Source organism: Letharia lupina, assembly GCF_014066315.1.
Source record: "Letharia lupina isolate WasteWater1 chromosome Unknown contig_9, whole genome shotgun sequence".
NCBI classification, from domain to species: domain Eukaryota; kingdom Fungi; phylum Ascomycota; class Lecanoromycetes; order Lecanorales; family Parmeliaceae; genus Letharia; species Letharia lupina.
In genome coordinates, this window is record NW_023502978.1 from 82,394 (window position 1) to 103,743 (window position 21,350).

Consider the following 21,350-nt stretch of genomic DNA (forward strand, 5'->3'; position numbering starts at 1 on the left):
GGGGAGTCGCTTGGGTAGTAATGTCTTCCTGCTACGTGTATCATACTCTCCGGCTTGCTAGCATCAATGAACGAAGCCACAATCGCACAACCCCATCGATCCCCGAACTCCATTGTTGTATGAGAGCCGAGACAACGGCACTGGAAACGGTAGTATATGCTATGCGGCTCTTACTAAGATACCTTGACTATGAATAATCGACTCGTTGGTCCTGCGAGTCGCCCATCGCCCATCTCCCATCTCCCGTCAGCGTCAGGGTCAATGAACCTATGTATGTATGTATATATGTATGTATTGTATATACCTACGCCTCAAGCCAGCATCAAAGAGCCACCGACGCGATCGATCCCGCGCGGTGGGGACGACGAGGTCGGTCGGTCGAGCACAGGCACAGGCAGGGTCCTGGGACGGAAAAAATCCGGAGCTGCTGGAACGGCGCTGGGGGGGGGGATTATTGTCGCAAAAGGAGGGAGTGGGGAGTCGTTACTGTACATGTGTGCCTTGCGTCTTCCTTTGGGAGGGAAGGGGGGTCGGCATCAAGTAAGCGAGCGAGCGGGGAGGAGAAAGGAAGGAAGGGAGGAAGGAAGGAAGGAAGGAAGGGAGGAAGGGAGGAAGGAAGGAAGGAGGGGAACTGTGCACGGTTGTTGGGTTGCGAGAAGATGTCGGTGGGCGAAGCGCCCGGCTTTTTGGCCATGGATAAATTACAGGCTGTGGTTTCGAAAACAAGGGCGCCGGTGTTGATTGACAAGAAGGGATGCATGAAAATGCCGCTGTAGAAAAGGTGACGTTACGGAGGAAAAAGGTTGACGCCTGCCAATACGATACGACACGAACACCATTGCTCCATTACCTATGAACCGGACGATTCATCAGATGAGGACTATCAGCCCTCGGGCCATCGTCCGAGTAGATCGAGGTGACATTGCTCGGCAGATTCGAAACAGGGCCCCTTCCACCCCGATCACCCCATTCGTTCCTTCCACGCACCGCACCGTTATCATCCACATGCATGATCGTCGTAGCCGAGCCCCGCCAGGCGTTGCTCTCCTCGAGTTCCATGTAGTCATCCTTGCCTCGATCAGCCGACTCGTACGCGCCGCTCCACTCTGGCACTTTGCTGGCACGGACGGGAACGAAGCAAGCGTGTTTGCTGGCGCCCGTGCTGCGACTGTGGCGACTGAGGGAGAGTTTGCTGGCGATTTTCGGGGCGAAATGGCGGAAGAAGTGGGGCATGGTGATGAGGCAGCCGCAGACGATGCCGGATGCGATCTCGGCGATACTGTTATTGCGTGGTCAGCTCATGGGATTCAGCAAGCGCAGGCGACTTTGAGCTCACGTCCACAATGCCACAGGAAACAGATAATAAGTCTTGTCGGGACTTCTGGCGCTGGCAACACTTGTAACAAGGTGCATGATGCTTGAGATGCAGCCGCTAGTGGATCTTAGCCTTTTCTCTCTTACAAAGGTAGCAAACATACAACAGTCCAGTTGCAAAAACCGCAGAGACGCCTATCTTCCTTTGTGTGGACATATGCAAGCGCCAGACTTCGACGATGGGAAGAAGTAGTATTGTGAAGTCCGACACCACGTTGATAGTACCTCCTGCGACGAAGACCTCCTCGTTCTTGATGCAGTGGCCAGGCTCTGTAGGCGTCCACAGCTTGCTTCTCGGGACGCATGGCCAGATCTCGACTGGCAAGTTGGCGAGATAGAAGAGAAAGTTGAAGAGTATCACGCCTTGGATTATCCAGTATGTTCTAGTCTTGCCGCTGGGGACGAATATTCGTAGAAAGAGAAGGAGAATGGAGAGTTTAGTGATGAATATTGTGGGTATATAGGCGATCTCGATGCCGTTCGCAATCTGAAACAGGCAAGTTTTAGATACATAGTAGGATTTGCTGAGGTATATATAGCTGACCTTGGTCCATTGTATTAGGTTAATTACTTGTATATCCCACTGGTGTATGCCGGCGTTATGATTGAAGATGGGTATCAGCATCAAGGTAGCGTAAGCGATGAGACCAAGCTTCGAGGGCTTCTGTAAGCTTGATGCTACTCATGCAACGATTCGATTTATTCTCACCCATGCAATGACGCAGGTGTCTAGAAAGAGTCAGTAGGCCACACCATTGCTCCAGCCAACGTCAGAACTCACAATCTTCCCACCCGTGAAATCGAGTAATGACAAATCTGGTGTATATGCGAATCGCAACACATATCGTCGCGACACTCACGCATATTATGTTACAGGCCAGGTTCGCCGCTGATCGTGACTGCGGATCAATGAAGTTTGGCACGACACCGGGAGGAGGCTCCAAGCCGGGTCCTTCGAGGAGCTGCTCCAACGTCGCCATTATTGCATAAAACTAAGGGGTTCATGTGAGACGGAGAACAAGGGGGGAAAAAATAAAGAGAGCAGGAAGTCTGTGGGGGACAGCAGGAAGACCATGGAAAAGGCACAGAAATCAAGGGCGCTGAAATTGAGAGAGCAAGTGTCAGAAAATGGTTTCGGGACTTTCGCAGTCCAATCAAACCCTTGCGTCTCTACCAGTCATGGGATATATAAGTCGTAATCTACCTCTCGATATGCGGTTGGACCTTGTTGACGCCATATTGTGATTGCAAATGTCCTTTCCCCGCACACTGCGTCGCATGGCGTTCGTAGGGCGCTCGCAGAGATGCATTAGTCTCATTAGCGAGGGGTCCCTAGAAAACCACATGGCCATTCGAGGCTACTATTCGATAATGTGGGAGAATGGTAGGCGATGAGCTACCTGCAGTAGATGATCGATATGACCTTAAAAAAGGTTTCTTGGCACCCTAACAAAGACACTGTCTGCAATTGAAGCCATTGGCGACAGGCACCCGGGTTGATCAGTGCTGTCCTGAAGCCACTGATGTGGGATATATGGGGAAAGAAGAAAGGAAGAAGGAAAGAAGAGACGGATCGGAAGAAAGCTCGAGTAGCGTCTGCTCTCGCGGCTGTCTCACATTCGAGCGCTTAAAACTTCCCATATATCCTAACAAATTTCGATTGTCATCGTCAGACCATTGGCAATGCACTCTCGATGTTCACTAAGGCATAAAGGCAGGCAGGATCGGGGATGCCCAAAGCGAGCGAGCGCCGGCAGCTGGGAGGTTGCGTGATCCCGAGGCGGGGAATCCTTTCGTCGCCAAGAAAATGAAAACGAAAACCCCGTCCCTTCTGACTCGCCCAGCTCTTGAGTCACCACAAGTCTGGACCATCGCCAGACGAGAGACTTGATCCGATCCCTGCCGCCATTAACATTGAGGCTCAAAAGAAACTTTCCTAGCCCTCCCCCTCCCCCAAAAACTACCCTTCACGCCAGCACCATGTCCGACCCTCGACCCCGCAACGACACCCAGCTCTCCCAGGGCCTTCCAGGACTCACGCACCACATAACCGGACACGATGCCTCCGGGCTCGCGATCGTTGAGTCGGACCGGCCCGCCACCTGGACGCCGAGGATCAACGACACGATGGCCTTCGACGTCGTCTACACCACCTCCACCTTCCCACCCAACATGAACGGCAACGCCGACCTCACCGCCCACGACAAGCTCATCCAGTCGGACGAGCTGGGACTGGTGAATCCCAACGGCACCGTGGCGCGGATGGTCGATTTCGGACCCGGCACTGAGGCCCTGATGCACCGGACGCAATCGCTCGACTATGGGATAGTGATTGAAGGAGAGGTGGAGATGATACTTGACGATGGGGTGAAGCGGATCATGAGGAGAGGCGATGTGGCGGTGCAGAGGGGGACGAATCATGGGTGGAGGAACGTGTCGAGTACAGAGTGGGCGAGGATGTTCTTTGTGCTCCAGGACGCGCAGAAGATCAAAATTGGGGACAAGGAGTTGGGGGCGGACTTCAGTAATGCGGGGAGTGATACTGAAGGGCTGGCTGGGGGACAGGATGTGGGGAGCAAACTTTGATGGGCGGGCTGTGTGCGTGATGAACCTACGACGACAATGAAGCTTACTGAAGCCAATCTGCCACGCCGTCTTCTCGATTTGTCCAAGCGATGTCATGAAAGCACTTTGTCCCAATGCATTTCTCCTATAAGTGAAGAACACCCTAGACTACAGTGCCTTTCCGCTGGTCCCGAGAATGAAAGTCTCCCATCTGAAGTCTAATCATACCGCAAGTCAGTTCGTCTCACAACGTCTCTTCCGTCCTGACCTATGAATGGCAAAAGTCAGATTTCATCCCGTCTCAGCTTCATGGAGCTAGTATACGTACCATATCCTGCCGCAACAATATGCGATTATGTGGCACGCTCGGTAAGACATCCTCCTGACTCTCCGTTCTACTACTCTTCGAAATGACCGTGTTCGGTGCCCCTTCTCGCTCTGCAGCCGCAACATGATCGAAAGAATCCCTCGGGTCCTGCGAATCGATTTCCAAGAACGTCCCTTGACGAATTGTCCCAAGCCGCATGGCCTCTGCGGGATACTTGGGGGATCGTATGCCGGAGGTAGAGCGGCCTGATGAGGATGGGTTTCGTCGTTTGTAGGCGGATTCAGAGCTGGCACGCTTGTTGAGTAGCCAACCGAAGGAAGGGAGGCAGGATACCACAACAGCTGTAAAGAGTAGAGTATCTCAGTAGGGAGTGTGGGACAGGACTTCGAGAATACTTACCGACGCTCGCTTCGATCTGGGACCATAAAGCTAGCCATATCGGATCAGCTTGGTGCTCCTTCGTTGTTCTAGTCTGGAAGACGCGAACGAGGGCTACGGCAATGATGAAGAAGCCGAGGCAGAAGAGGGCCGCCAAGCCTGCCTTCTGTTTTCGATTGACCCCGATAAGTCCTATGAGTAGGTGCAGAGGTAGAGCCATGACTTTGAATTGGGGATCAGCCAAATATCAGAGTGGAGAGGAGTACAGGATTGACTATGTACACTTACTTAGGAGATCACACGCGATATCGACTGCTGTGGAGTAGTAAAGACTGTCGTTCGACACCCCGATGTCTCTTGGCTTATCACAATCGCCTACAGGTGTCAGCTTAAATCATGTGGATATCAAATAACATTTTGTACCTATCTTGAAGTAGGACTTTAGTGGGCTGCAAGAATCAAACTGCAAAGCCCAGCATCCCACATAAGTCAGACCGACAAAGACGACTACGGCCCACCAGGCATATAGATAAGCCCGCGAAAGTCTGTCGAACAAGCTCTTGTAGAACACCAGAATCGAAAGTTTGACAGCCCACACACAAGTCCAGAAGAGTATAATGATGCCAAACTGGACTCTGAGATAGTAATCCGCTCGCTCCTCGAATTCAAGCATAGTCTCCGGAGACAATGGAGGTTTGCCTGCGATGACCAAGTCCAGATCGAACATGATGGGTATGACCTGACCGTACAACCCAGCCATTGTAATCAGGGTCGCGAGTGCCAATAGTACCAGCACATCCGAAACAAGGACATTGTCAACGGTTGTCTTCTTGACGATGAAGAGACGGATGGCGAAACGAAAAACAACGAGGGTAATGGCAATAGCTGTGACAACCCAAACGATGCTCTGCAGTTCGCGTCAGTTGCATACCGATGAACTATGACATCAGACGTGGGACGAACCAAGAGCTTTGAGGGAGTCAGTCCACCGACATCGCCTGGCGACATCATCGTTGCCTCTCCCAGGTGATGCACAGGTCAGAGAATACAGCGTTGAGAAAGTCAAAGAAGACATTGTGAAAGAAAGTCGCATGATTTTTTTCCGCACTCCTAGAGTACGAAGGAGAAGCATGCAAGGAGTGGTGATGCAAGGGCAGAGTGAATATAACCTGTATGCAAGGGCCCGCATGATCGGTAGCCAATTAAAGAACGCTCAGCTCTCTAATCGCCTCGAAGCGACTTTTATTCCAAAAAGCTATGTGCATGGGTTTTCATGTAAACCACGTATTGAGCGCGCATCTGAAGTCACATCAAAGTCTTGGCTCGCGACGATGGCCGTTCTCCCATCGACTGTCTCCAACAGCGGGCGAGGATTCGAACAACAACATTGCAAAATAGATTCTTAGATGCACAGAACACGACGTGTTCTATCTGGAGGAAAGAAATTTCTCTTTATTCGAAGGGCTGCGCCGCCCTTCCTCTCCGCGCTTACTGACCAATCATACCTGAGACCTGGTCATCAAGTGGTCAGAAGAACAATGTCGGAGTACAAGTATGCTGATGTGAGCCTCTCGGACACCAAAAAAACGGGTGCCAGGACGTTGATATTGGATGATAGGTGGGCATCAACCTCACAGACTCCACCTTCAAAGGGGAGTGTAAGTTACATTTTCCGAGTCAATGTTTCCCCATTGCTGCTGTCTTATGGGTCATCACACATATCTCAAGAGTTCTCTGCTCCTTAGACATGTCTCGCGACTCAATGCTCCTCCCGAAAGAGTAATGCTGACTCCGAAATCATCAAGACTACGGCAAACAGCATCACGCAGACGACACGGAGCATGTCATTCAAAGGGGTGTTGATCTCGGCTGTCTCAAGTTCATGGTCACTGGAACCGATTTGGAAGAGTCGAAGAAGGCTATCGCTCTAGCAGAAGGATACCCAGGACGGTGTTACGCCACTGTAGGCGTTCATCCATGCCAAGCAGAATCATTTGATAAGCACCCTGGCGGGCCTACAGTCTTGCTACAGGAGCTCGAGACACTAACCGTTGACGCAAAAGGTCGAGGTCTTGCTACGGCTTTTGGAGAAATCGGATTGGACTACGATAGGTTACATTTTGCAGGCAAAGAGCAGCAGCTCAAGTACTTTGAAGCGCAGCTTGATATTGCGGTTAAAGTTCAGTTGCCATTGTTTCTTCATTCCCGTGCCGCTGGTGAGGACTTTGAAAGATTGCTGTCTGCTAGACTCCCTAGCTTACCGAGAAGAGGCTTGGTGCATAGCTTTACTGGCACCATGGAGGAGATGGAGAGCTTGGTGGCTCTTGGGTTGGATATTGGGGTTAATGGATGCAGCATGAAGACCGAAGAGAATCTAGATGTCGTGAAAGCTATTCCCCTTGAACGTTTGCAGATCGAGACCGATGGACCATGGGTACGTTGTTCCTCTGGGAACGCTCGCTTCCGACCGTCCATTTTCCTGGCTGCTAATCGCTCAAAGTGTGAAATGCGGGCCTCGCATGCCTCAGCAAAATACAAAGACGACGCCCAAGAACTGCCGAAATCAGTCAAAAAGGAGAAGTGGACCCCGGACTCAATGGTAAAAGGCCGTAACGAATCAGCCACCATTGTCCATGTTGCCCATGTCATTGCCAAGGTCAAGGGGATCTCGACCGCTGAACTTTGTCAAGCAGCATGGAATAACTCCATAAAGATGTTTGGCTTGGGAGAGACACCAGATCAGCAAAGGCCTTGAAATGCGGTGTTACTCAGATACAACTCGCTTAGTTCGCTCAGTCCGGATGTACATGCAAGGTCGCGGCCCCGGCTCCTACGAACATCCTGCGGGCTGACGCCGCGAGTCCTTTTACCAAACATAGTATCTTCTCACAAGACCAGCCATCGCGTCCCCGCATATATGGGCTCCTCTGGTAGTTCCTAATACAGAAACCAGGCCCGTGACCTCCGCGATGACTGGGTTTGCGCGGGTTTGCGCCTCGGAAAGCCCCAACCTAAGGCTCGTCTTGGCTCAATTTTGCAATACTTGTCAGCTTGCTTAATTTTAGAGCATGCCCGTACTCATCAGTATCATCGACCCGTATTCTAGTGTTCAGGACTGTGAATAGAGTAACAATGAGGACCCAGGATCAAGTGCAAGATGTTTTGTTAAACGCGTGAAGAAATGCGAGCAGAGAAAGCGGGAGATAAGGTACACGCCAAGGCTATGCCTGCCCGTGCCGTGGAGAACAGAAAGAAACTAAGCTCCTTCGGGAAGCCGGGCTTGAGCCGGCATTGCAGCTACGAATCTCAATTCTTTTCTTTAGATTTTCTTACCATCCCACCTTTCAACAATCTTACCCTCAACAGTTCCCAAGTACCATATCGTTGTTTCGACAGATACATACAAACACACACACAGACGTTCAGAGAAGCCTTCGTTACCAGTCGCAACAAAAGTATTCCCGCGTCAGCAATTTCAATATGGATTTACAGCACTCGATGCTTATTTCCAACGCACATCCTACAACATGTCCTTGAGAAGGCTGTAATCAGCTTTCCACTCCGGAGGATCCCCTCCCACATTTCGCTCTTCTCTTTCTTCATTCAGCCTACCTTTTTGGACACCTAGTAGACAAGCATTCAATCATCATCATCATCCTTGCCCACGAAATGGACGCCGAAGCCCAGAAAAAGATCGTCCAGAGTCATGGCCACCTTGTGTCTCACAAGCCTGCCCACCAAATCAGTTTGAAAGGCAAAGTCAGCGCTGAAGACAGTGGTCCTCCGTCTCCCTCATCTGGTCCTGTGAACAACTTCGGAGAAGTCGCGCCCGGCCTTTACCGGAGCAGCTTCCCGCATGCCGACAATATGGAGCATGTGATGTCGTTGGGACTAAAGTCGATCCTGTAAGAAAATTCATCAGTGATGGTCGAAGTGGTTCTGATTATGACCAGCACCCTGGTGAAGACACCTCACTCAGAAGATTTCCTCGAGTACGTGGAAGAGGAGGGCATTGAGCATTTCCGTATCATCGTCCCCGCACACAAGAGCCCTTCCAGTATCATTCCGATAGACACGCTTCTCGAAACGCTCAAGATCATCCTCAATCGATCTAATTATCCCCTACTGATCCACTGCAACAAGGGCAAGGTATGTATTCAAGCTGTTCCACCGAGCCAAACCCTCAACTAAAATCCCTAACAGCATCGAACGGGGTGCATGGTTGCTTGTTACCGGAAATTGACTGGCTGGACCGACGCTGCTATCATCACGGAGTACGTAGCTGCCGGCACCGCAAATTGCTCGCCGCAACCCAGCATAGGCGACTGACTTTTCCACAGGTACCGCACCTTCGCAGGGGACAAATTCCGCCCTCTAGACGAAGCGTTCATCGCCTCCTTCAACGCAGAAGTGGCCCAGCAGATCCTCGATGGCGTGGATATCCCTTACGTCCCTCTCCAGACGAGACCGGTCCAGAGAAGGCTAGGAAGCCCACCGCCTTTTCCCTGGGGCATCCAAGCCGAGTCCTTTCGTGTCGCGACGGACGACTCGGCCGACAGTCTCCCCACGCCGCCGCCTTCGGACAAATCGGAGAAAGGCTACGATGACGACGTATGGCCTCCGTCTAGGGGTCCCTCGCCGGACCGATGGTGATGTATCTGGCGTGGTAAAGACTGGACGGGGATGTCGAAGACTTGTACATGGGGTGCGTTTTGTCCATATATGACAATGCAGCTTTCCTATCATTGAAAGATCCCGGGAGGCGCTCCGATTGTTAGGATACCCCTGCGGTGGTCTTCTGCCGTATATATATTTTTTGAGTCTCTGTATGTGTAAAAGTTCAAGAAAAATGACAAATCCGGTTTCCAAACCCCGTGCTTCAACGCATTGCCATACACCCCCCACCTCACCGCCCCCAAGAATAATAAAATTCAACAAAATTCAAAATCTAAACCCTTCCCCCCCATCCCCACCAAAACCTTCCATCTCCCTCCCACCACCCCCACTTCCACTCCAAACGCCACCCTCCAACAACAATCCTCCAAACCTACCACCCGCATCACCCACCGCGCATTCTACTCTACTGTACTCTACTTTCCTCTACAATAACCACCTTACCTTACCCACCTTAACCACCTACCCACCTCCAGCCCCACCCACGCTCCCACCAAACCCCCACGCGCCAAAAGGGTCAAAAGGGTCAAACTGAATCGAAGGTGATGTCGCCTCCCCACACTCCACACAAGCCAAGCCAAGCCAAGCCAAGTTAAACCAAGCCAAACCAAGCCAAGCCAAGCCAAGCCAAGCCAAGCCAAGTCAAGCCAAGTTAAACCAAACCATGCCAAACCAAGCCAAGCCAAGTCAAGTTAAACCAAGTTAAACCAAGCCAAACCAAGCCTAGTGTAACCAAGCCAAGCCAAGCCAAGTCAAGCCAAGTTAAACCAAACCATGCCAAACCAAGCCAAGCCAAGTCAAGTTAAAACCAAACCAAGTTAAACCAAACCAAACCAAGCCAAGCCAACCTAAGTTAAAACAAGCCAAACCAAACCAAGTTAAACCAAGTCAAACCAAACCAAACCAAACCACTCTCTACCTTATTACCTGATATACCTTACCTTAATGTACGGGGTTCAGGTAAAGGACGGACCTAGATGACATCTCGACCGCATGGCTTATCCTGTGGTAAGGTATGGCCGCAATTGAGCGAGCGAGCGGGTGGGTTTTATGTGGAGGGGGGGAGGTGAGGTGAGGTGGGTGGGTGAGGTGAGGTGAGAATAGATATGGTAGAGTAGGTAAGAATAGGTAGGGTAGGGTGGGTGAGAATAGGTAGGGTAGAGTGGGTGAGAATAGGTACTCGTATTCACTAGGATTTGCAATTGTTAAGGACGATCTTTAACGAGGCCTCGATGGGTACGTATTCTATTGATATATGTAATAAAGATATAGAATACAATATAACCTACTAACAGATATATACGTAATGCCAAGTCACTAGTACCTTGGCAAGGAATCCGTAACAATGCCTACTAAGAAGAAGAAAAAGCAGCGTCCTCGCTATACTTATTAAAGATAATGGAGATATATCATATATGGTAGCCCTATTTCTCTAACTCTTTCTCCGCTATAGTAGAATCGAAAGTATACCCGGTGTGCTGGCTAATAGATATATGCCGTGCGATATAGCTAATATAATGTGGTCATTAGATGAGGTCATAGGTGGGCGTATTCCGTAATGATAATTGTTAGAGGCCGTAGGATATAATGTGATTAATAGGGCTGTGTCTAATGTACGGCAGGTATAATGATAGCCAATAATCGATAGAAAGTCGTAGCTTCGTAAGAGCTACTGTATCGATAACTTAGTGAAGAGATTAAGGCCCGGCGTGGTTTATAGAGCTGTGGCTGTAGAGTTCGTATAGGTGCTAGACTAAGGCGAGGTAGGCGTCTAAGAGAGACTGGAGATACTACACTTAATAAGAGTGATATTCTCTGTGAATTTCTTCGGTAGTGGGTATTAGCACTGTGGTATATATAAAGGGAGGTATTAGTAGAGTTCATATAGGTGCTAGATAAAGACGAGGTGAGCGAATATAATAAGAAGGCTACTCTAATTAGAATCAGAGTGTTACTATTATTATTAAGAACGATCTTTAACGAGACCTCGATAGATACGTATTCTATTAATATATGTAATAAAGATATAGAATACAATATAGCTTACTAGCAGATATATACGTAGTGTTAAGCTATTAATATCTTAGCAAGGAATTTATAATAGCAATCTACTAGGATTTGCAATCTCTAAAACTTAATCTTAATAATTTATTATTCCACAACATTATAATAAAATATTCGAAAAAAATTTCCAAAGAAATATGAAATGCGATTTTAATATTTTTTAAAATTCTTAAAATTGAGTTAATAATGATTAATTTATATAATAGCGTAATAAACTTCGATAACTATATCTTAATATTTTACTATATAACTTTATTAATTTAAGCTTAATTATCAAAAGAATTAAAATTATAATAATTATATTTTATATTCTTTTAATTTTTTTTTCTAATTTTAAATTATATTGTTGTGAGATAATTATTAGATCTAATACTATTATAGGCCTTAGCGCTACTTACGTTAAGGCGTCGATATCGTATATATTATATTAGAGTCTCTTTTAAAGTTTAGTTTTAATAATATATTTTATATATCTAGAGATTTAATAAATATAAATTTACTTTATATATCTTAAAGTTTTAATATTTCTTAAAGATTAATTTTATTATTAAATATATTATTAAATTTTATAATAACTTTATATCTTTTATAGTTTATATTCGCTAATTAATTATTAATAAATTATACTCTTATAATTTTAATCTCTTTATCTTTTAAAGAAAAAAATCTATTATTATTATAATATTAAGTTTATTTTTAAATTATATAATAGATAATAAAAATAATATCGATAGTTATTATAGCGTTAATAATTAGTTTAAAAGTTTCTTATTAATAAAAAATTTTATTATAAAATAATATCTTATAATTATTAGAGTTAAAAATTATTATTTAAAATAAGAATAAAAATTAGTTATATTAAAGATTTATAATTATAAATTTTATAATATTAGCTTATTATTTATAACTAGTAAAAATTTATTTATATTAATTATTATCGCGTCTTTAATAAATATATTAATTAAAACGAAAATACTTTATTTTAAAAAAATATATTTTTATAAGGATATTAATAAAAGAGAGTATTTATATTAATTTCGCGAAGTCGAAATTAAATTTTTTATAAATTCTAAATATTTTATTATTAATTAAATGAGAATTATTTATTATATATAATTTTTAAAAGATAATCTTAATATTTAATAATATAAATATTATTAAACTTATAATCTAAAAGATATAATCTTTAAATTCTTTAAGTAATTTTTATTTAATTTAATTATAAATTTAGTAAATTATTATTTTCTTATTTATAAAAAATAAGAGAAGATTAAATATCGCTTTAATTAGAAGATATTTATTTTTAAAATTTATCTAAAAAAGTTAAAGATTTATTTATCTTTATTTTTTAAAAAATATTAAATTAATTTCTTCTTAGCTAAGTTTAAATTAAAGTTTAAAAATAAAATTTTAAATATTAATAATATATTAAGATAATAAAAAGAAATTCTTATTTAGACTATTATATAGAAAAAGATTTTAAAATATATATACTTTAATAATAATTTTTATTTAAAATTTTCGAGAAGGTTTATTAAGAATAAGTCTTTAAAAAAGCGAATTTTAAAGTTTAAATTAACTTCGAATAACGATATTAAAGTAATATATATTTAAAAGAATAATATAAAATATAAAATTAAATTCTTTAATTTTAATTATAAAAAGAATAATTATTTTTATTATAATAAATAGAATTATTAAATATCTAAATATTTAAATCTTAATAAATTATCTATTATTAATATTAATACTATATTAATAAAAAAAGATTAAATCTTATAATTATTTTAAAAGTAAAATAAGAATAATAATTAATAGAGATAATCTCTTTTATTTTTATAAAGAGATAAATAAAGTTTTAAAGTAAATAGAGATAACTCGTTACTTTACTTAATATTAAAATATATATTAATTTAATTTTATAAAAGTTTATAATTTAATAAAATTTAAAATCTTATAATATTATTTTATTATAATTAAAAGTATTAAATAATTAAAATATATATTATTATAATATATATTATCTAGATTACTAATTAATAGATAATTAAAATTAAAATAAAGATTATAATATATTCTTTTATATTATTAATTAAAAAGATTTTAATATTATTAATTAAAAAGATTTTAATATTATATTAAATATATTTAAATTAAATTAATTATAAATATTATTAAATTTAATAATAAAGTAATAACGATTTAAAGTTAACGCTAATAAATTATAAATTAAAAAATTAATTAAATTTACTCGAATTATTAAATAAAAGTTAAATATATTTATAATTATATATATTATAATAATATAAATTAAATTAAAAAATAAATATAATTTAAAGCTTTTTTAGAAATTATTAAAGTTTAATAATATTTTTTTTAATAAAAAAATAAAGATTTTATTTATATTTAAATAAAGAGATTATATTATTAAAATTAAAAGCGATAAAAAGTTATTATATAATTTTTTATATAATTTATTTTAAATAAAGTTAGCGAAACTATAGCGCTATTTAAAGAATTTTCTTTAAAAAAATTAAATTTATTACTTAATTTTCTTAATTAAAATATTAATTTTTTTTATTTCTAAAAAGAATAAAAGACTTTATCTTTATATTAATTATCGAAGTTTAAATATAATAATTATTAAAAATTAATATTCGCTATTTCTAATTATTAAGACTTTAAATTATTTATATAAATTTAAAATCTTTATAAAATTAAATTTTAAAAATATCTATTATTAAATTCGAATTAAAGAAAGTAATAAATAGAAAATAGCGTTTTATAATTATTATAATTATTTTAAATATTTAATTATATCTTTTAAACTTATTAATATATTAATAACTTTTTAAATATATATTAATAGAGTTTTTATAAGTTTAATAAATATAATATATATAATATATTTAGATAATATTTTAATTTATAATATTAATTTAACGAAGTATTAATAATATATTAAATAAATATTTAAATATTTATATTAATTTTAATTATATATTAATTTTAAAAAATATTAATTCTATATTAAATAAATTAAGTTTTTAGAGTTTATTATATTTATTAAAGATATCGTAATAAATTAAAAATATATTATTATTATTAAAAAGTAATTAAAATTAAAAAGTTATTAAAATATATAAATCTTTTTAAACTTTATTAATTTTTATTAATAATTTATTTATAATTATTTTAATATAGCTATATTACTTATTAATTTATTTAAAAAAAATAAGAATAATAAAAAATTTAGATTATTAAAATAAATAGATAGCGCTAAACTAGCGTTTTAATAACTTTAAAATATTTTTATAATTATATTATTTTTATATTATTATAATTTAAATTTAAAGTTATATTTTAAAATTAATATTTTTAACTTTAATATAGAAGCTATACTTTTATAATTAAATAAAAATAATTATTAATAATTAATAATATTTTAATTTAGAAAAATAATTTCTATAAAGTAAAATTATAAGATTTATAATTAAGAGTTATTTATTATTATAGTATTTATAAAATAATAGCATTATTATCTAAAAGATAATACGTTTTATATTAAAATTCTAATAAATTATAATAATTTTAAAGATTTTATAAAATAGAAGAAATTAAATTTTAAATAAGCTTATTAAGCGCTAAAGTTAGCTATTTATAACTTTAAAATTTTTTATTAAATAAATAAATTAAATTCTATTAACTCGTTATCGCGGCGCTTTAATTATAAAAAAACTTTATTATTAAATATTAAACTACTATTAATATTATAAAATAAATTTATATTTTAAATTAATAATAAGTAATTATAAAGAAATAAGAAGATTATAATAATAATAGCGCTTATATTTTATATTATTAATATTTAAATAATTATTTTTAAAAGAGAGTTTAAGATTATATAAAAGATTATTTATAACGTATTTTAAAGATTAATAAAAATATTAATTTAAGATTTATAAGTCTATAATAATTAAGTAAGTTTTTTTTAAATTAATATTAATAAGCTAGCGATTAAGCGTTATATATATAATTAAATATAAATTTTAAATTTTAAGAAATTATTAAGATATAATAATCGCCTTTATATCTCTAGAGATAAGATTTTAAAAGAAGAGCTTATTAATAAATATTATAATAATTTATTATTTAAATATTTTAACGCTATAAAGATATATAAGTTATTTATTTATAAATATTATTAAAATAAAAGTTTAAAGTAAATTATTAATTATATTAAGATATATAATATTTATTAATAAATTAAGACTTCGTAATATTATCTTTATAGCGAATTAAGTTTACTTTTTATTACTATTAAGCTATAAAAGAAATTTTTTATAGATTTTATTATTAACTTATTAGCGAGTAAGTATAAAAGTATTATTTATAATATTATTCTAATTATAATAAATTAATTTATAAAAATAATAAGATATATTTTTATATTTATTATAATTAATATTACTTAATTAATAAAAGTATTTTATTTTAAAATAATATATCGCTATAATATATTAAACGATATTATTAATAATAGAGACTTTATATTTATTAATAGCTTTTAATTCGCTATTTACTTTTATTTTAAAATTAAATAATATCTAAATATTATTTTTTATTTATAAATTAATAAATAGATTAAGTATTAAAATTAGATATTAATAATAAATAAAATATTTAAATAAAATAATTATTAATAATAGAGTTCGCTTATATAAATAATTAATATTTTTTTATTAAAATAATATTATTCTTTTTAATATATAAATATTATTTTAAAATTTATTAGAAGATTAAGAATAACTTTATTAAGAGAGAGATATTTATTATAAATAATAGAGTAAAGAAGTTATAAATATTAAGAAATAAGATAATAAAGTATTTTTATAGCGTTATTATAATTTAGTTTAAATATTATAATAAAATATATTAATTTTAAAATTATAAAATAGATAATTTAATAATATTAATAATTAAGAATCTAAAGTAGAAATATTTAAATAAGAAGTTATTTTATAAATTTATAAGATTATTTTAAATTATAAATAAGATAAAAGTATAAATATATTATTTACTTTTATTTTTAATATATAAAATTTATAATATCTTTTATATATTATTATTTAAGTCTTATTATAATTATAATTATAATAATATAATAAATATTTTTATATAAACTTTTAAGCTTATTAATAATAATAAACTTTCAAAAATTAAAGAAATTATTAATAAGATTAAGTATAAGAAAGATATTTAATATAAAGTTAAATAAATTAATTAAAGTAAAGAGTATAATTAATAACTATTAGATAATAAATTTATTAATATTAATAAGTTAATTTAAGTTTATAAATAGATGAATAATAAGTATAAATATTAAATAATAAATAATAATAAGTCTCTTATTATTAAAGAGTTTATTTAATTATATAAATTAATAATAAGTAAGCGATAGTAATAAAATAAAATATTAATATTAATTAAATTAGATATATTTCTAGATAATACTTATATTATATATATATTTCTCTATACTTATTATTATTAAAATATAAATTAATTAAATAATTATATTATTTAATTATTTATTAAACTCTACTATAAAGAGAGTATATTATATTAAAATATATATTATTAATATAAATATATTTTTACTTAGAATAGTTATTAAAGAATTATCTAAGAGTCTTATATTAGCGCTATTATTAAAAAAAGGTTATTACTTAAATATTTTTTACTATCTTATTATTAGATTCTAAATTAAATTTATTAATTTATTATTTTAATAAGAAGATAATTAAAATATAATTATTAAGTTAATATTTATTAATATTCGCTATATATTAATAAAGACTCTTAAGCTTCTTTTTTAATAATTTATTTATTTTCTTTAATTTCGCTATATACTTATTTATTATTATAAATTAATTTTAGAGATTTATAATTATAATAAAAATAGCCGAAGTCGTTATTATTATATATTTCTATAATTTATATTATTAAATAATCTTTTTATCGAGTTTAACTTATTAATAAGATAGCTTTTAAGATTATCTAGTATAGCGATAATACTATATTAATTTTCTTATTTATATTTAAAAATATAGAGAGAGCTTTTAATATAGCGATTAATACTATATCTTTTAATTTTATAATTATTATAAAAAGAAGATTTATCTTAAATATATAAATTATCGTCTTAATAAAAATAAGTTTTATATAATAAATTAGATATTAGAATTTATTAATAGATATATATATAAAGCGATAATAATAGAAATAGTTAAGAGTTAGTAATCGCGTCTATACTAAGATAATTATATATTTATTATTAAAGTTATTATTATTATTAAAAAAGAGTATTATAAAATTATTAATTTATATATTAATATAATTAATAATAATAAGATATTTATAATAAAGAGAAATAGATTATTAATATAATAAGATATATTATATTTATATTAATATTAATATCGATATTATAATACTAGAATAAGTACTTATAAGAGAGATATTAGAAGTTATAAAGAATAAAAATAAATAATTTAAAAGAAATTTTTATATTCTTTATTATAGCGCTATCGCTAGCGAGTAATATCTAATAATATAAATAGTAGTAACGCGATAATATTTCGCTATTATCTATAGAGTCGCGTCGTCTAACTATTATTATTATTTTTATTATTATTATTAATTAATAATTAAAAGCGTTATCGCGAATATATCGCTTTATTAATTATTATTTTTAAATCTCTATAATAAAGATTATTATTATATTACTTCGCTATAAATATAATACGCTATAAAGATAATATTATCTATTAAGAAACTCTTCTCTCTTCTTTTATCTACTAGATTTTTAAGATTTTATTATAAATTTTTAAATTTAATATTATTCGCTATAGAGATTATTAATTAATACTATAAAAATATTAATACTAAGCGCATTAATTTATTATAAATTATTATTAATTAATATTATAAAAGCGATATTATTTTTAAAGATAATATTAATATTATTATATAATATATTAATAACGCATTTACGACGTGTAATAATTAGTTTTATTACTTTATCGAAATAATATTATAATAAATTAACTATTTTCTCTTATTTCTCTATTAGAGTTTAAAGGTTTTTTAATAAATATTCTATTTTTACTTAGGCGTCTAAGAATTAGATATTAGATCTAATACTATTATAGACCTTAACGCTACTTACGTTAAGACTTCGATATTATATATATTATATTAGAGTTTCTTTTAGAGTCTAATTTTAATAATATATCTTATATATCTAGAGACTTAATAAATATAGATTTACTTTATATATCTTAAAGTTTTAATATTTTTTAGAGATTAATTCTATTATTAAATATATTATTAAATTTTATAATAACTTTATATCTTTTATAATTTATATTCGCTAGCTAATTATTAATAAACTATATTTTTATAATTTTAATCTCTCTATTTTTTAAAAAAAAAGATCTATTATTATTACGATATTAAATTTATCTCTAAATTATATAATAAATAATAAAAATAATATTAATAATTATTATAATATTAATAACTAATTCGAAAATTTCTTATTAATAAAAAATCTTATTATAAAATAATATCTTATAATTATTAAGATTAAAAATTATTATTTAAAATAAGAATAAGAGTTAGTTATATTAAAGATTTATAATCGCGAGCTTTATAATATTAGCTTATTATTTATAATTAATAAGAATCTATTTATATTAATTATTATTATATTTTTAATAAATATATTAATTAAGATAAAAATACTTTATTTTAAAAGAATATATTTTTATAAAAATATTAATAAAAGAGAGTATCTATACTAATTCCGCGAAGTCAAAATTAAATTTCTTATAAATTTTAAATATTTTATTATTAATTAAATTAGAATTATTTATTATATATAATTTTTAGAAGATAATCTTAATATCTAATAATATAAATATTATTAAATTTATAATTTAAGAAATATAATCTTTAAATTCTTTAAATAATTTCTATTTAATTTAATTATAAATTTAATAAATCGCTATTTTTTTATTTATAAAAAATAAAAGAAAGTTAAATATCGCTTTAATTAGAAGATATTTATTTTTAAAATCTATTTAAAGAAGCTAAAGATTTATTTATTTTTATTTTTTAAGAAATATTAAATTAATTTCTTTTTAGCTAAGTTTAAATTAGAGTTTAAAAATAAGATTTTAAATATTAATAATATATTAAAATAATAAAAAGAAATTCTTATCTAGATTATTATATAGAAAAAGATTTTAAAATATATATACTTTAGCGATAATTTTTATTTAAAATTTTTAAAAAAGTTTATTAAGAATAAGCTCTTAAAGAAGTAAATTTTAAAGTCTAAATTAATTTTAAATAACGATATTAAAGTAATATATATTTAAGAGAATAATATAAAATATAAAATTAAATTCTTTAATTCTAATTATAAAAAGAATAATTATTTTTATTATAATAAATAAAGTTATTAAATATCTAAATATCTAGATTTTAATAAATTATCTATTATTAATATTAATACTATATTAATAAAAAAAGATTAAATCTTATAATTATTTTAAAAGTAAGATAAAAATAATAATTAATAGAGATAATTTCTTTTATTTTTATAAAGAAGTAAATAAAGCTTTAAAATAAATAGAGATAACTTATTACTTTATTTAATATTAAAATATATATTAATTTAATTTTATAAAAGTTTATAATTTAATAAAATTTAAAATTTTATAATATTATTTTATTATAATTAAAAGTATTAAATAATTAAAATATATATTACTATAATATATATTAATTAAATTATTAATTAATAAATAATTAAAATTAAAATAAAAAATATAATATACTCTTTTATATTATTAATTAAAAAGATTTTAATATTATATTAAATATATTTAAATTAAATTAATTATAAATATTATTAAATTTAATAATAAAGTAATAATAATTTAAAGTTAATATTAATAAATTATAAATTAAAAAATTAATTAAATTTATTTAAATTATTAAATAAAAGTTAAATATATTCGCGATTATATATATTATAATAATATAAATAATATATTAAAAAATAAATATAATTTAAAACTTTTTTAGAAGTTATTAAAGTTTAATAATATTTTTTTTAATAAAAAAGTAAAGATTTTATTTATATTTAAATAAAAAAATTATATTATTAAGATTAAAAGCGATAAGAAGTCGTTATATAATTTTTTATATAATTTATTTTAAATAAAATTAATAAAGCTATAACGCTATTTAAAGAATTCTCTTTAAAAAAATTAAATTTATTATTTAACTTTTTTAATTAAAATATTAATTCTTTTTATTTTTAAAAAGAATAAAAAACTTTATTTTTATATTAATTATCGAGATCTAAATATAATAATTATTAAAAATTAATATTTATTATCTCTAATTATTAAGACTTTAAATTATTTATATAAATTTAAAATCTTTATAAAGCTAAATCTTAAGAATATTTATTATTAAATTTAAATTAAAAAAGATAATAAATAAAAAATAGCGTTTTATAATTATTATAATTATTTTAAATATTTAATTATATCTTTTAAGCTTATTAATATATTAATAATTTTTTAAATATATATTAATAAAGTTTTTATAAATTTAATAAATATAATATATATAATATATTTAAATAATATTTTAATTTATAATATTAATTTAGCGAAGTATTAATAATATATTAAATAAGTATTTAAGCGTTTATATTAATTTTAACTATATATTAATCTTAAAAAATATTAATTCTATATTAAATAAATTAAATTTTTAAAATTTATTATATTTATTAAAGATATCGCGATAAATTAAAAATATATTACTATTATTAAAAAGTAATTAAAATTAAAAAGTTATTAAAATATATAAATCTTTTTAA

General features: G+C 31.6%; 5 protein-coding genes across 5 annotated transcripts; 3 read left to right on the forward strand and 2 right to left on the reverse strand.

The window, feature by feature from the left end:
* Positions 1-846: 846 nt before the first annotated feature.
* On the reverse strand, positions 847-2,354 carry HO133_010507 (uncharacterized protein; the record flags this gene model as incomplete). Its single annotated transcript, XM_037301359.1, has 6 exons — positions 847-1,279; positions 1,337-1,432; positions 1,479-1,861; positions 1,919-2,026; positions 2,084-2,103; positions 2,156-2,354. The coding sequence occupies 6 exons, from the start codon at positions 2,352-2,354 to the stop codon at positions 847-849; spliced, it is 1,239 nt and encodes a 412-aa protein (XP_037152993.1).
* A 1,000-nt stretch (positions 2,355-3,354) lies between these two features.
* HO133_010508 (uncharacterized protein) lies at positions 3,355-3,960 on the forward strand (the record flags this gene model as incomplete). The annotated part of the gene is made up of 1 exon (XM_037301360.1): positions 3,355-3,960. The coding sequence occupies one exon, from the start codon at positions 3,355-3,357 to the stop codon at positions 3,958-3,960; it is 606 nt and encodes a 201-aa protein (XP_037152994.1).
* Positions 3,961-4,183: 223 nt separating this feature from the next.
* On the reverse strand, positions 4,184-5,656 carry HO133_010509 (uncharacterized protein; the record flags this gene model as incomplete). Its single annotated transcript, XM_037301361.1, has 6 exons — positions 4,184-4,207; positions 4,268-4,608; positions 4,667-4,867; positions 4,934-5,020; positions 5,069-5,552; positions 5,609-5,656. 6 exons carry the CDS (start codon positions 5,654-5,656, stop codon positions 4,184-4,186), a joined length of 1,185 nt encoding a protein of 394 aa, XP_037152995.1.
* A 527-nt stretch (positions 5,657-6,183) lies between these two features.
* Positions 6,184-7,400, forward strand: HO133_010510 (uncharacterized protein; the record flags this gene model as incomplete). The annotated part of the gene is made up of 4 exons (XM_037301362.1): positions 6,184-6,207; positions 6,264-6,303; positions 6,451-7,079; positions 7,146-7,400. The coding sequence occupies 4 exons, from the start codon at positions 6,184-6,186 to the stop codon at positions 7,398-7,400; spliced, it is 948 nt and encodes a 315-aa protein (XP_037152996.1).
* A 914-nt stretch (positions 7,401-8,314) lies between these two features.
* Positions 8,315-9,298, forward strand: HO133_010511 (uncharacterized protein; the record flags this gene model as incomplete). The annotated part of the gene is made up of 4 exons (XM_037301363.1): positions 8,315-8,550; positions 8,599-8,794; positions 8,849-8,919; positions 8,986-9,298. 4 exons carry the CDS (start codon positions 8,315-8,317, stop codon positions 9,296-9,298), a joined length of 816 nt encoding a protein of 271 aa, XP_037152997.1.
* Positions 9,299-21,350: the final 12,052 nt, after the last annotated feature.